This window comes from Nyctibius grandis, chromosome 5 (assembly GCF_013368605.1).
Source record: "Nyctibius grandis isolate bNycGra1 chromosome 5, bNycGra1.pri, whole genome shotgun sequence".
NCBI classification, from domain to species: Eukaryota; Metazoa; Chordata; class Aves; order Nyctibiiformes; family Nyctibiidae; genus Nyctibius; species Nyctibius grandis.
The window spans coordinates 3,813,896-3,829,968 of record NC_090662.1 but is presented as its reverse complement, the minus strand read 5'-3'; the positions used below and the strand labels follow the sequence as shown (position 1 = coordinate 3,829,968).

The following is a 16,073-nucleotide window of genomic DNA, read 5'->3' as shown; positions in this document are numbered from 1 at the left end:
TCCAAAAAAAATTCAAAAAACCCAATAAATGGGTTCTTGTGTGAGAGAGAAATAAAGAGAGAGAGAGGAGGGGGCAGGGGAAGGTGGGAAGGAAGGAAGGAAGGAAGGAAGGAAGGAAGACAGGAAGGAAGGGGATTGGTGGAAGAAAGCTTTTCACAGTCATTTGTTGACATAAGCATGCTGATCCCCAAGCCTTTGCCCTCTCTTTACATATAGCTGGGGTCTGCTCAGCTGGGATCCACTTCCCACCACACTTCACCAGCCCAGTCCATGGGCATGACTATGAAGTCCAGCCCAAAACGCCAACATGTGCTGACTCTCTGGAACACTAAGGAAACTCTAGAGAATGTAGTGTGGATGGTGGGGGAGCCTGAACTTGGGAGAGGGCTCCTACAGTGTAGGTGTGAAGGGGACTTGCTTTGAGCAGTTACACGGTCTCCAGTTTCATGCTCCTCCTTCACTTGAATTCCCTCTCTCTGGCTCCATTTGGCCACAGAAAGCAGCAATCAAAGCCTGGGGCATTTTTATTTCTTTATTTTTTTTAATAAACTTTATTCTATATTACAAATAGTTTTTTTTTCTTTTTTGTTCTGGACTGCAAAATAGGAATGCCTTATATTTACATACACAGGTATACAATTAATTATAACAAAGGTACAGAAGCTTTGCCTTTACCAAGTAACAACGGGATTCCAATTTAAATAGTATAGATTTTATTTATTTTTAACTAGGATCAATTCAAAAGAAAATCAAACCAACAACAACAACAACCTAAGAAAAAGGATCCCAACCTCCTTTCTAATGCTGTCTTGACATCTCTTTGAGGCTGTTAGTAACACTATAGTGAAAGGATATGTCTTTACATTGATTTTGTATTTAAGGTGGAAGCTTTAGCAAAACAGAGAATAAGACTTCTGGGCTCATGTGTATGTCCAAGACACAGGGTCAGACACTAGGAAGGGCCTGTCTTGTGACATTAAATAATCCAGTTGCCTCTCATCTTGATTTTTTGGGGAAAACACTGGGAGCATTTAGCTAGCACCTAATCTCTCTGCTTCCTTACTCCACTCTGGCCTGGAAAGTGGGTTTTCTCCAGGGACTGGAGAAAGAGCAGCATCAAAATTTTAAATAACACCAAGTTTCTCTTAAGATACTTCAGAAAGGACTGCAAGCTTGGACACGTGCCTTGATATCTCCACTGGCTCTATCGGAAAGTCAACAGCAACCTCTCCTACTGAGAAATGCTGTCCTCAGTCAAGGAGCCATGCCAGACCACATTGGAAAGAGAAGGGAATGCTGAAAGAGCCTAAATGTCCTGGTTTTCCCCATTTTCTACACCCAGGTTCACTTTACTGAGCTTCCCTGCACACTGCTCTCTGCCGAGAGTGTCTTTGAGGTGATCTGTTTCCAAGCAGGAAGAATTACTTGAGGTAAACTTTCCATTTTTAGAACAGAAGATTAACACACAAAAAAAGCCAATGAACAAACAACAACGACGACAACAGAAATCACACACGTGACAGGTTGATTAGACTAAGCAGCTTTATATCCTCGCTGGGGTTTTTTTGGTGGTTTTATTTTTTTCCAAGTGTAAATCTTTTTTTTTTCTCTTTTTTTTTCTTGACATCTTTCTACAAATTAATTCATTGCTGTAAGCCTGTGTCCCTTTGGGTGTTTCTCTAACAGTGTAGTGAACTGAGGCATCCCAAATAAAACAAGGTTGACAAGCTCCGTTTTCAAAGCATTCTCCGCAAAATGGTTATCCCCTGTAAGACAACACAAATTTTTTGGAGGAAGGGGCATTACACAGTGGCAAAGGTGAGGGAAAACTGCAGGACTCCATGGACCAAACGATACTCTGAAATGGGAACAGCATTGGGTGCAAAGCAGGAAAACTCAGGCTGTGAATGGCCAGGAGACTGAGGTTCACACCATGACGTTGAGGTTCACTTGCTTCATCAGTTGCCTGCGCCACAGCACACCAAATTTGGATGGAAAGAGCTATGACATCCCAAGACCTCCACCTGCCCTGGAGGACAAGTCTTTTACTACTCATCAGATGCACAGAGCAAATTGCCCTGGTGTCACTGAGGCTATGCCAATACTTCTCTACCCAAAAGTTGTCAATGGTGAGGCATCTGTCAACACAAAAACGCAACCTACTATGACCGTGTACATGATCATAGCTCCCTAGTTTGGAGAAAGAGATCCATTCCTGGGCTTCCCTGGTCATCCCAGGAGAGGAGGTTATCAGAGGCTCAGAGGAGTTTAAAAAACAACACTGATTCAAGAGCTGGATTTTTATACTGATTTCCTCATTCAAGGCAGTGGGACATGCAAACTGGGTTCCTGGATGCAATTTTTGGTGAGCTACCCAAAACCAACACAAACGAAGTGGGACTACAATACACATTTCTATACAGTGCTCTCTGTCTGGCTTCTGTAGGTAAATGCTGAACCAGGGACAAGAAAGGGACTAAAACCACTTTGTTGGGACTGACGGGGTTCTGGCAAAGTGCTTATCTTGTCACGTCAACTTCCCACATCAGCAATGGCCACCGCAACAGTTTTCTGTGGAGGAGCAAACCTCTCACACACTAGAGCCTGCATCAGGAGTTTGGGAAGCAGGACCAGTTTTCTTCCTCTCTCTCGTTCCTTTTACAGCACCAAGAAATATCTCTACACTATCAGATAAATCTGCTTCATGAGTAATTCTTCTACAGACTGCTGGGAAGGGTGAAGCATGACTTGTTTCACTGATGCCTTGGTGATGTGAGAGAGTAGTCCTGGTCATCTCCAGCAGCCAGACTTTTCTTTTTGGTGTGGGATGGTCCTTGGATTTGAGGGTCCTTTGGGGAGACACAAATGTATGCCCCACTAAGAGGAGCCCTAGGACTCAGTCCTTTCAGGTTTCCAGTCTTTCTTTGGAAGAGTCTTCCGCACAGTAGTGTCTCTTTCCAAAGCACTTCACTAAAGCCTTGGGGAAGGACAGATCTACATTTTGTGTTTTGGCCTACTTTTAAGCAATTTTCCTTTTGATATTAGCTGGTTTGTGCTTGGGTTGTTACATCATAGGAATGCCAGACTTTAGGAACTTTGGAAGGGATGTGTAGTCTTTGTGTTGGCTGACTCAACAGTGAGACTGGCCACTGGTCTCTAAAAACTCTATCATTTTTCAATAGCATAATTAAAAATAATGACAATTATGTGATTTACTTGGTCTCTTTCCCCTTGTGGTAAACACCTTCCTGTGGGCTAATGCACAAGATCTGGAAACTTTGGTAATCACTTTTCAGTTAAAGCAAATACCAATCAAAATTCTGCTGGTAAATCTTCATGTCATAACAATTTTTTGTAGTCTCCAGTGTCAAAGAGGTATGATAAGACAACTGCAGTGGTAAAACTACAGATGAAAAAATTGGCATAGCTCTCTTACCTAACGGAACAAGGCTGGTGTATGCTGGATCAGACCAAACCTTCAGCTATGTTCAGGACAGAATGAAGAGTGGGAAGAGAAGGACTGAGGCATTTTGGGAGAGGAAAGTGCTGCATTTCTCCTTTTTGGTAGTTCTCCTGTGCTGTCTGTTCAAGCACTAACACTCTTTCTCACAACAGCGTTTACTAGAAGGCTCAGTCTGCAAAAGCACACGACATGATGGATTATGTCTCAGATCACAATGTGATCACTGTGATAGGTGAGTACACTCACAGGGAGGACACAATGTGTTTGAATAGGGACTGTTCACCTTTTGTTCCTCTAACCCAGGCACAAAGTCCCAGAGCAAACTCTGCTGTGAAGATATAATCTTAGCTCTCTCAAAAGGACCACAGAGAGCCTTCATGAGTTCCCTTTCCCCATTTTTGATGGTGCTGCAAGTGTCAGCGTTCATTGTCTCGATTGCAGTGTTTGAGACATATCCATAAAGATCAGCCTATCATCTGGTGTATTCTGGATATTAGGAGCCTGTCCATTGACTTCTAGGGACTTTGGCTCTGATTGTGTCTGTGTGGCTTGAAAAACAGTGTGGAATACTATCTATTGGGTATTTTTAAAGTGTGGAAAGGGAGGTGGGGGGAAACAAATCAAAGGAAGAGGAAAAGAACACATCCGTGTTGTAGTAGGGCTCATTCTTCTGCTTGTGTCTTTGTTTTTAGTTGTGTTTTACATGCACTTAAAAAATAGATAGCTCAACAGGTGAGGCTGGGAAGAAATATGCCAAGACCTCTTACAGACTGGGTGATGCTGGGACAGTCATTGGAAATGGGGAGGGCACTGAAGGGGACAGGGGAGGAAGCCCACGCATTCACATCATGATTCTGGCACATTTTCCAAATGAAAACCAAAACCAGCTCAAAACTAAATGAAGAAAAACAAAAAGAAAAATAAGGAGGAGATGAAAGGGAAGAAAAATACAGATTTTCTTTCAAATCCTGGGGCTTGGGAAAAGAAGAGCGTGGAGAGAAAATGGAAATGCCTAAATGGGAACTTGGGAAGCGTTAAGACACCAATCTCATGGTGCTTCCCATTTCCCTTAATTGTTTCATTCTCAGTGTCTCGGAGGTGTTCAAGTTTTTCTTGAAAAATATATATACATTACAGATGAAAAACTCCGTACCAGCAAGAAGAAATAAAATAATGACAATGGAAAACAACCATAATAAAACAAAAACACAGCCCTGAAAACATCAAAAAGAAACAGGGCGAGTCTCAAGTTTCCCCTGTGGTGTTCTTCTGACTTCAGTAACAGTGCAGGATCACACCAGTTCACTTCGATACTTTTTTTTTTTTTTAAACAGCTTCTTCTTCCTTTCATGTGTGCATGTCCAGGCAGCATAGCCCATCACTCATAACCACTTCCCTCCAAGCCAGCTATTTGTCCTTAGACTCCTACCATCCAGCTGTGAGTACAAGGCATGACAATAAGGTCCATATGTATCTTTTGTGGCACTTTGTTTGTCAAAACCTTTGGTTTCTTCACTTTTTTTTTTTTTAAATTTTCCTTTTTTATGTACTTATAAAAAATATTGTGTTTGTGTTGTTGTTGTAATTTTCTTACCGCTGGCTCTGGTGGGACTTCAACCCCACTTTCACAGCCATAATCAATGGATCTGGAACATGCGCTGACATTACTAAATGGATCAACAAAACCATGGCAGAACCAGCCAAACCCAAATCATCCCCAATGCGCAGGCCTCTTAAAAATGCTGAGATGTCCATAAGGTGCATGATGAGTCCATCAGCTCAGCAATCAAACAGAAAGCAAGCAAAATTAAAAAGGAAATAACACACACGCGCACACAGATACACACACGCACACGCACAAAATAATAATAATTATAATAAAGAGAGAAATGTCTGGGGTTTTAAAACCAAGACGTGTCCCTAATTTTGCTGTTTCAATATGAATCTTGCGGTATTCTCCCCACAGACACATCCAGTTTTGGACTGCTGTTCTTAAATGGTTTTAGAAAGACTTGCCTACATGTATATCTGCTTGGCTGAGTGAAACCCACTTGCTGACTGACTTCTGTTTGCACCACAACCCCCTTTAGATCCACCCATGATCCGTCGCTCTGAAGAGGTTCTGGTTTGCTAGCAAGAGGCATGAATAAAACCAAATGCACTCGTCATATAATCAATTTACACACCCTGTCTTTACCCCTTCCTCCCTCCAGGTGCAAAGTAGATTCCAGGCTGTAGCTCTGAGGATGGTGTGAGATGGATGTGGACTGATTCTCCGTGGCATGAAGCCACTCCTCCATCTGCTAGTGAGCTCTGTTCATTTCTGGTGAGATGAATGCAGACCCAGCTCTTGCCTCCACAGTGTACAAGATGCAAAGTTCTCCAGATCCTGAGGGTCTCCCACTATGCTGAACCACGGTGTTATCCAGGTTGGCAGCTGTACGAACAAAACAGCCAAACACAGAAGAGATGCAGGAGCTCACTCTTGTTGGCCATGAAACAGGTTGAGATGTTGTTCTGGAGGAGCTGAACAGAGGCTAGGTCAGGGTAATCACGCACAATTGTTCTGTGGTGACAGTGATCTCTGAAGGGATAGGAAGTGCAAAGAGAGAGCAAATCCTTCCCAGGCAACAAGTATGCCTTCAGCAAGGCCTGTTGGTTCCAGAAATGAAGAGGAAATGCCAGGAGTTGGCACCAAAAGGCAGATGAGCTTACAGTGGTTCAGAGACCACCAGAAGACATGCAGTTCGGCTGGGGGTATCTAGGTAGAAGAATATTTTGCAGTGTTTCATTTGGATTTCCTCCAGGATCTCCTTCCAAAATGTGCGGTGACAGTTCCTCTTAGGAGTGGCTTTGAAGGAAGGTTTTACCATCAGTCCTATGTACCACCTTGCTTCATGGCAAGCCTTTCAGTATCCTTCTGATATTCCACCATGAGAAAACAATAGCTTTGTTCCAGTTGAGGAAACAAAACGGAAAGAACTAACAGCTTTAAAAAAAACCCCTCTGGTTGGTTTTTGAGGCTGAACTCCTTGCCTGGAACAAAATGAGACTTGTGGCTCTTGCTTTCCAAGCTGAGGTGGGAATGAGGGAGATGCTGTGCTGTCCATTGCCAGAAGGAACAGAACCACCACCACCGAGATGCCACTGAGCAGAGAGAGCATTTTCGCCGCAGTGCTATAACCAACAGGACACAATGGGAAAGACGGAGGGGGACACAGGTCTCTTTGAAAAATAAGAATAACCATAGGAAACACATGGGCAGAGGAGTGTTGGTCTCCTCCTCCCCTCTTGACCCTTCCCCTGCCCCAAGAGAGCAGCTACACCGCTGTTTGCCCAGGCAGATAAGAGCCACAATGGTCCCACTCTGGACGGAGCTGTGGCGTTTTTTGGAGAGCCTTGGGGTTCCTCTCCCAGTGGGTCACTATCAAGACATAGACTTGCAATGGCTCTGCAGGAGAGGATCTCGATCTGCTCCTGCCCTCCAGGATCCCTGCAGGCAGGCTGCCTTCCCCTTGGGGAGACTTTTAGTAATACTGAGTTCATTTCCATGTCCGCTCCAGAGGCTACAGCCCTTGGAGGGCAGTTAAAGCAGCATGACAGAAATTACCTCCCAATTTCCCAACTGTAGAGTGATCATGTGATGTTGGGGGAGGGTTTCTGGGGTTTTTTTTTGTGTGTGTGTAATAGTTTTCTTCTAGGGTAAAGGCAGAGGGGACCAGTGAAAAGGAGAGCTCCACCTGAATGTCTTGATGTCCCCAGAGCCAAGATTCCTCTGCAGTCTTTTAACCCCTGGGGCTTCGTCGCTCTGTCCATAGATTTTGAAAGAGAAAGAAATGAGAGAGAGAGGAATGCTGTTCAGGTGACTCTGCTTACAGCTGATCAAAACTTGCACTTGGTAAAGATGATGATCTTGAGTGAGGCACGACTTGGTTTATCCCTCCCAGGGTGTCCCTGGCAGGACAGTTCTCAGCTGTCTATGCTCATGAGGGTTATGACTTGTTCAAGTTTGTAGGCAAGTTTCTGTTTCCCAGCCTGGTCATCTTGATCAAGGGCTCCGAGAATCTGGAAAAGAAGAGGGAAAGAAGTGAGGACTTACAGCAGCAGATGAGGGCTAGCTTTCTCTAAGGCAGGTCCTAGGCTTATCTTAGATCATGCAAAGGAGAATGGTCAGCCAGCAGGGAACTAGGCAGGTGGTTTGGGATCGATCCAACTAAATGCAGACCTCTAGATTGCAACCAATCAAATGGATTCTTATCTTTGAGATCAGTTATTTGGTGGCTTTATTCATCACCTTGCCATGCCACTTTAGATGTCCTAAGGGGTCTCACCCAGTCTTCAACACATAGAACCATGCTGGTCACCTTTAAGTCCTGTATCATGCCTGCTGGACCATTCTTGGATGCTTTAGGGTATCTGAAATGGCACCGGGCACATACACTTAAACACCTTTTGGCCACAGGTGATGCAGAGCTCACGTAGGGCTCCTCTGTAGCAAGCTAACATCTGACCATCAACTGCTGCAAGCCAGCTAAATCTGGTTGATCAATAATAGGAGACAAAAATAACAGGCTTCCAGATGGAAGAGTACTGGGGAAACAAATAATCCCAGACCTTCCCTTTCCAGACCCTAGGCTTTGCTTTTCGCTCCTTAAATCCATCATCCCCCTAGCCGGGATGAAGATAGGTATCTGTGACACATGCTTTGCCCTGGGAATGGGTGGGCTGTCCCATGGTCCTGCAGAACTGCTCTTCCCCCTCCAAGGCTCTTACCTCCTCACTGTACTTGCCAACGTAGGAGTATATCTCTGAGAGCGCACTCATGGTGTTGAACTCGTTCATATGCATGCGAGACTGCTCAGCCAAGTATGCATTCATGTCCTGGTCACTGATTGCTGGCATTTTGGCGATGTCTGAATAGTACCTGAGAGAGAGAAATACAAGCGTTTCTTGAGGGAAAAGAGTAGGGGGTCCAGAGGCGAAAGCTACAAACTATAAGGAGAAAGAACACACTTAGCACTCTCAGGTTCTTCTGGTGCACCAATGATATCTGGTCATGCTCTTCTTCTACAACAAGGGAGATGACTTAGCCAAAGTGGAAATTACTGAAGAACTATTCCTGAATACCAGATGTGTGTTGTATTCACTCAACCCTATTCTGAGACTGAAGTCCCAAAGAGCGTCCTGTAAACTTTCTCCATGCCATCAAAGAAGTATGGGGTACCTATTGATACTGGATTCTTTTGTCACACTTTCAAGGGCTTTGAGCCCTGCCTCTAGTCCCACAGAGAAGTCCCACTGATCTCCCTGCCACTGAGAGCTCAGGATTTCCCTCAGGGGTCAGTATTGGGACCGGTCCTGTTTAACATCTTTGTTGGCGACATGGACAGTGGGATTGAGTGCGCCCTCAGCAAGTTTGCTGATGACACCAAGCTGTGTGGCGTGGTCAACACACTGGAGGGAAGGGATGGCATCCAGAGGGACCTTAACAGGCTTGAGAGCTGGGCCTGCGTGAACCACATGAAGTTCAACAAGGCCAAGTACAAGGTTCTGCATGTGGGTCGGGACAATCCCAAGCACAAATACAGGCTGGGCAGAGAATGGATTGAGAGCAGCCCTGAGGAGAAGGGCTTGGGGGTGATGGTTGACAAGAAGCTCAACATGAGCCAGCAGTGTGTGCTTGCAGCCCAGAAAGCCAACCGTGTCCTGGGCTGCATCAAAAGAAACATGGACAGTAGGTCAAGGGAAGGGATTCTGCCCCTTTACTCCGCTCTCGTGAGACCCCACCTGCAGTACTGTGTCCAGCTCTGGGGCCCCCAACATAAGAAGTACATGGAGCTGTTGGAACAAATTCAGAGGAGGCCATGAAGATGATCAGAGGGCTGGAGCACCTCTGCTATGAAGACAGGCTGAGAGAGTTGCAGCTCTTCAGCCTGGAGAAGAGAAGGCTCCGGGGAGACCTTCTAGCAGCCTTCCAGTAACGGAAGGGGCTACAGGAAAGCGGGAGAGGAACGTTTTACAAGGGCAGCTAGTTACAGGACAACGGGGAATGGTTTTAAACTGAAAGAGGGGAGATTTAGATTAGATCTTAGGAAGAAATTCTTTGCTGTGAGGGTGGTGAGACACTGGCCCAGGTTGCCCAGAGAAGCTGTGGCTGCCCCCTCCCTGGCAGTGTTCAAGGCCAGGTTGGATGGGGCTTGGAGCAACCTGGTCTAGTTGAAAGGTGTCCCTGCCTGTGGCAGGGGGGTTAGAACTAGATGATCTTTAAGGTCCCTTCCAACCCAAACCATTCTGTGACTCTATGATTCTATGAAAAACACCCACCTTGCATGCTTTCTTGCACCATTCACACTAGTACATCTGCAGCCATTGCTAACATCATCCACCTCTCCCACTGAATCCAGTCTATCCCAGGAACTCTTCTGCTGCTCAGCATCTCCCTTTTGCCCCAGATTTTAAGCTGGTCTGAAGTCAGCTTATGGCAACAGCCTTCAACACTCTCATCCCCATTCTAACTGGGGAAAATCTGCTTTCCTTAGGAGTCAACGCCATTCCCCTTGAGCTCAAGAGGACTGAGGCTTTACACGTAGGATATAGATCCCCCAGAACCATTGCCCATTAGGCTTCATCAGCAGAACAATGTCTCTTTAAGGAAGTTGCTATTTTCAATGTCCTTCGTCCCCTGGGTAAGGCAGGTCTTGGAGGACAAGGTTTGCGGAAGGTAATCAGTCACTGTCACTCGCAGCTGTGCTCTGCTGTCAACTGGTTAATTAGATGCCATCATTTACATTTTTAATTTCTGCAATTTGACATTTTGTGCACAAGGAAAAAAAAAAAAAAAAGAAAAAAAGCCCATAGCTGCAGCAATCCACAATTTTATAATTAGGAAGCAGAGGGGACGGGGAGCCAAAAGAGCTGACAGGTGTCCTGTAAACAGCGTTGAGACACCTGCTGAGATGGAGGCTGTTTTCCACTGCAGAGCAATTGGACACTGAAGTGCTGCATGATAAGGATCCTTCAGATAGACAAGTGGGAAAATACTCTCTGTGACAGAGCGGGACGAGCAGCTGCTGAAGTCTCCTATGAAAGATAGCACAGTGCAAGAGCACTGGGAGGAAACCCCTCCACACCAGAAGGCCACAGTTTTTCTCGGTCTGGTTTTGTGCCCTGCAGTCCCATCCTGGTTTATTGCAACAGGTTGGTCTCAGTTGCTGTCCTGGTTTTGGAGGGGGCGGTTGATGTAACCCTTGAGAGAGCAAGGCACAGGAGGCAGAGGTCCTTCTTGGCTCTGTGCATAGTCTTCTAGCCTGACTGCTTCCAGAGCTAGACTCTGGTTCATCATAAAAACTCATGCAAACCTCTGCATTCACTTTACTGAAACTTCCAGTACGTATAACACTGGAGTCCTAGCACCTTGTTTTCTGGGCTCAGGAGCAGCCAAAAATCCTAGTTTAACTCAGTCTCATGGTCTAAATAATACCCACTCCTGTTGTGAATACTCTGGTAAAATAATCAAGATTTAATCATATAGACAGTCAGGTTTGATTAAGAAGTAGAATAATTGCATTGTTAGGTTTGAAATAGGTAACTAGAGAAGCTTCACCAGGAAGTTCCTGGAGTTTTCTATGTTTTGTTTAAGAAACTAAGGAGACCATCACGGACACCAGTTATGCTGCTTGGAAACCCCCTTACCCTTCCCATCCTGATTTGAATATCAGGGATATTTTCCAATCAGTACAGTAGAACTAACCAATGATTGTTTTAGAGTAAGAATATTGATAAGGTTATATAATTAATGAAACCAATCGTAGCAAAGGTTAAATTAAGAGTGAGCATAATGTGCAGTTTTATGTAAAACAACTTATGTAACAATGACTCAACAGAAAAAGTGTATAAAAATTGATGGATTTTGATGTTTGGGCAGACAGGTATGGTGGAGCTATCCCCCGTGTCCCCAGCACTGAAATAAAGAAGTGCCTGCTTATCTATCTGCTTCATGTGGATGAGTTTTCTTCCCAATTGCTAACACTCCCAGTACTCCAGTGATGAGTGGTCTGGGCTTGATTTTGCTTTACATGTTGCCTAACCCTCAATCCCTAAGTGGACCTGAACAGTTGTCTAAGATTACAGCAGGCATCTAGAAATCCTGTGAGGACTTGTCTTGCAGAACTACCTCCAGGAGAAGATGGTGAGCAGGTCAAATAAATAAACTTTTTCTACTCACAGAAAAACTCAAACAGGTATCAGCATCAGCAGCTGGGCAAAATCAGACCTGTGCTACATGGACTTCTGACAAGAGAAAGCATCAGGAACTGGTGGCATCCATGACAGTGCAATCGCAGGCTCCTCAGAGCCACAGCACATTGCTGAGAAACAAGGAGTCTTATGGTCAAAAAGCAAGGTGTGACTTTTCACCCAAAGAAAACTTCACCCATGTGCAACCAACACAGTTACACAGAATCACAGAATCAATCAGGTTGGAAGAGACCTCTGGGATCATCGAGTCCAACCATTGCCCTGACACCACCATGTCAACTAGACCATGGCACTAAGTAAGTGCCATGTCCAGTCTTTTCTTAAACACCTCCAGAGATGGTGACTCCACCACCTCCCTGGGCAGCCCGTTCCAATGTTCATAGACTTGAGGGGAAAAACAGTCTGCAATGCAGTGAAATGCATTGATTTATGGTGCCTAAGAAGAGCCCATGGAGAAGAGCCCAGCTCCTCATGAATATTACATAGGCACCCTCCTGCTGGACAAAATGAAAAGTGAAGGGGATCACATCACAGCAAAAATAAATGAGGCTGGTGGAAGGAAGCAGATGTACTGTGTTGTATTTGCCAGTCTGGCTCTGACAACCAGTTGAAATGCTCCTTTTTCTCTCTGGCTTAGCTAGTTATCAAATGGCGGCAGCATACTGGGTGTAGGGATATGGTGCTTCTAGAAAGTGAAATACAGACACACGTATCGTCTGCTTCTCCAAGTTTGTCCTGTCTCCCTTTCACCTCGTAGCAATGCTCTCCTGAGTCTGTGGCTCACAAGGGTCTGAAAGCTCCCCAGTCCCTTTCCAGCCCTGCAGAGATATTTTCCCAGCAGCATAACGCTCCCACGACTCATCTGAACAAGGAAAAGCAACATGCACTGCTCCCCGGACTGAAGGACAGCATGCAATAATCTGAGTTTCATAGAATCATAGAATGGTTTGGGTTGGAAGGGACCTTAAAGATCATCTAGTTCCAACCCCCCTGACACAGGCAGGGACACCTTCCACTAGACCAGGTTGCTCCAAGCCCCATCCAACCTGGCCTTGAACACTGCCAGGAAGGGGGCATCCACAGCTTCTCTGGGCAACCTGGGCCAGTGTCTCACCACCCTCACAGCAAAGAATTTCTTCCTAAGATCTAATCTAAATCTCCCCTCTTTCAGTTTAAAACCATTCCCCCTCGTCCTGTCACTCCATGCCCTTGTAAAAAGCCCCTCTCCCGCTTTCCTGTAGGCCCTTCAGGTAGTGGAAGGCTGCTAGAAGGTCTCCCTGGAGCCTTCTCTTCAGGGCTTGGAGGTCTCTCCAGCCATGACAAACTCTCAAGCTGTGATCTCAGTGTTCTGGATTCATGGGCCATTACCCACCACTGTACCAAAGTGTTCTGGTCTCCCCGGTCTCAATTCCCTGGCCATCACACACCTCAGCAGCCATTTCCCATGAAGACTGCAAACCAAAATATTGTGGAAGTGTGTTTCATGGGAAAAATAAAAGAAAAAGAAGGGGGAAAAATACCATGTACCAATAATCAAACCTAGCTGTTAGTACAGGGAGAAGACACATAATATCATTCCATCAGAACTCTGCCATGGCCAAATGACTTATTTATACAAAAGTGTTTCTAATGAAGCCATCATTGTGCTATCTAAAGAAATCATGAATGTGTATATTAAAGCATCCTGGCAGGGAGATGACAACATCCCTGCTGAGTCTTTATTTACCTTCTATTTGAGCCCAGATCCTCAGAGGTACTTAGGGCCTCTCTGCCATTTGCATACCCCTAACATCTTCAAAACCACTGTGAAGCTGTCACTAAACCCCAGAGGTCCTCACATTTTCACTGCCAGCATTTGCAAGGCTGCCTGTGTGTCGTTTCCCTTCGCCTCTGCAGCTGACAGCTCTCACGCCATCGCTGAAGTGTGAGGCGATGCAGGGGGACCGAGATGCTCTTTCACCATGCTGCTCCTGTGAGCACCCCTAAGCTGAGGGCCACCAGATCTCACCTGAGACATGGACAGGTCATTGATTCGCACTTCCACAGCCCCAGAGGCTGCATGAGCCAGCAGGAGGTTGGGAACACAAGACTAAGCCAGATTCACTCTGAATGGGACAGAAAGGTAGCAAAGCAGCAAATCTAGCTTAGCCTGCCTCCAAAGGTTCAAGACTGAGAGTTCAAAGTAGAAGACGGTGACTACTTGGTCAGATGTGCTGGCCTGGTGCTGTAGACTTGCAAATTCTTCTGTACTCCAGTGTTGGTTATTTCCAGTTGATTCTTTCCCAGTTGTTTCCAGAAGATCCTTAGATGCATATCAAAAGATCCTGCCTTACTTGCTTGAGTTTCCCCAGAATCACAGGAGGAACCTGAGTTCGTACCTCAAGGCTGTTCATTCTCTGATGTGGCAGGAATTTGTTCATTACACTTCAGAAGCAATAAAACCCCTGAGAAATTGGGGTAAATCCATCACTCGGGCACATCAGCAACTCAGATGGAGGATATGAGGAATACTAGACCATAGGATGTGACTTCATAGGCACCATTAACACAGCAACTCATCCCAGCCTGGCTTGAACAGCAGAGCCCATGAGACAGTGGGACCATCCACTGCCACTGCTGTATGGGGAAGGATTTTGGATGGACCAGTATATAGTAGTGCTGCCTCTTATTCTCAAAAAATAATTATTCCTTTCACATCTTCCTCTTTCCCTGGGTTGTCTTTGTTTTGTTTTGTTGTGTTTTCCCAAGGAAAGCAATACAACAGTGACTTGGGAATACATCTTGCCCTCTATTTAGCCAGGGGTAAATGCTCTTGCCTTCTGTACCAACCAGGAAAGCCTCCTTAGTGGAGCTGTTTCACAAGAACGACTGCGCCTGCTGCCACTCAGTAACTCATTAACTCATCAAAAGAGAAGAGAAAAGCCGCGTCGCCAGTGCTTCCTTTCCAGTCTGAAATTTTCCAGCACAACCGTGGTTTAGGCAGCTTAGCACGGAGCTAATTGCCTTCCAAAAGATCTTTTTGTCATGGCTGTTGTTGTGCCGTAGCTGGGTTGGGACTGCACTCATTAATAATCATTTTAGCATATGAAAAGCTTGTAACGAATCCATGTGCTGCAGACGGCAGACGCAATTACAGCAATAACATAATTAGGGTTATGCAATAGCCGGCTGTATCCAGACCGCTGAAGGAGGAAGAGATGCATGAAAGGGATATGGGGGACTGCTTTAGCAGAGAAGGGCTAAAGGAAAGCTTGGGAACAACCTAGCTGCCAGCTCTGTTATGGGATGAAGCGAAGCAATGTAAGGACATGCTGTCAGTTCTTCTGTTGACACGGCATGGCAGTTTTAGTTTCCTGGGAGGCATCTGAGCTGCAAAGTTTGCGTTTGTGCTGATTCAGCTACAGGCAGCTGCAAGACTCCGTTAGCCCAGACTGATCCTGTTTCAGAGAGAGGTTCAAGGCCAGGCTGTTGGACGCTGGTTGGACTTTGGCAGGAATAGCATGACAGCTAAGGTAAAGGTACTGGTCCCAAAGTTAGCTGAAGACCTGTCAGTTTTTCCAGAGATTTGCCTTGAATAGCTTGAGGGAATGATTCTGTCTGTGTATGCACTCCTAGCTAGGGCAATGATTTTATTTTGTATGTGCATGGCTTTTCCTGCTGCTTTTCATCTCAGAATAAATGGTAGAGAATGGGTGGGCAGCACTGAGTCAATGACTCAGTGAATTGGTGCACAGGTAGTTTCTCTGGGAGAAGACACCATTCAGCATCGTCTCAGTGCAGAGGATGTGTGGGTCTGAGGCTGTACCCTCTGCATGTAGACACATTTTCATCTTGCCTGTTGAAAACTACACTATGTGAAAATATCACGAGTTTTTTTGAGACATAAAGTGAGCAAAGACAAGCAAACAGTCTTCAGATAGATAACACCAAAAGCTGCAGCACGGAGGCAGGGAACGAGCTGTACGCCCAGCCCCTGGGGATGCAATGAGATGGCATGGGCATTAATTACAGCCAGGGAGATTTTGGTTGGCCATCAGGGAAAATACTCTGATGGGAAGGACAGGGAAGCGCGGGAACAGATTGCCTGAGGAGAGCAGAGGCTCGGTTGCTGGAGGCCTTTAAGAAAGGGGTAGACAAGCCGTCAGGAAGGCTTTAGACAGAGCTGATCCTGCCCTGAGGCCAGAGCTGGTCAGGTTGACCTCCTGAGGCCCCTTCCAGCACCGGTTTTCATTATCTCTACTGACAACACCCCCTACCTTGACCCTTGGTATGCTATATCTTGAGCCTTCTTTCTATCAGGGAAAGGAGACACAAAAGACTGCATTTTTTCAAAGTAAAGCCAGGACTTGCACTT

At 45.7% G+C, this 16,073-nt stretch overlaps 1 protein-coding gene across 1 annotated transcript in view; it reads right to left on the bottom strand.

Annotated features, from left to right (window-relative positions):
* Positions 1 to 593: 593 nt before the first annotated feature.
* The window catches only part of PLXNA4 (plexin A4), a 511,402-nt gene continuing 495,922 nt past the window's right edge, over positions 594 to 16,073 (bottom strand). Inside the window, exons 31-32 of the mRNA XM_068400326.1 lie at positions 8,237 to 8,387; positions 594 to 7,528 (exon numbers count right to left, since the gene is read on the bottom strand). Coding sequence (XP_068256427.1) covers positions 7,433 to 7,528; positions 8,237 to 8,387 — 247 coding nt within the window. The 3' untranslated portion in view covers positions 594 to 7,432. The remainder of the gene's footprint in view (positions 7,529 to 8,236; positions 8,388 to 16,073) is intronic.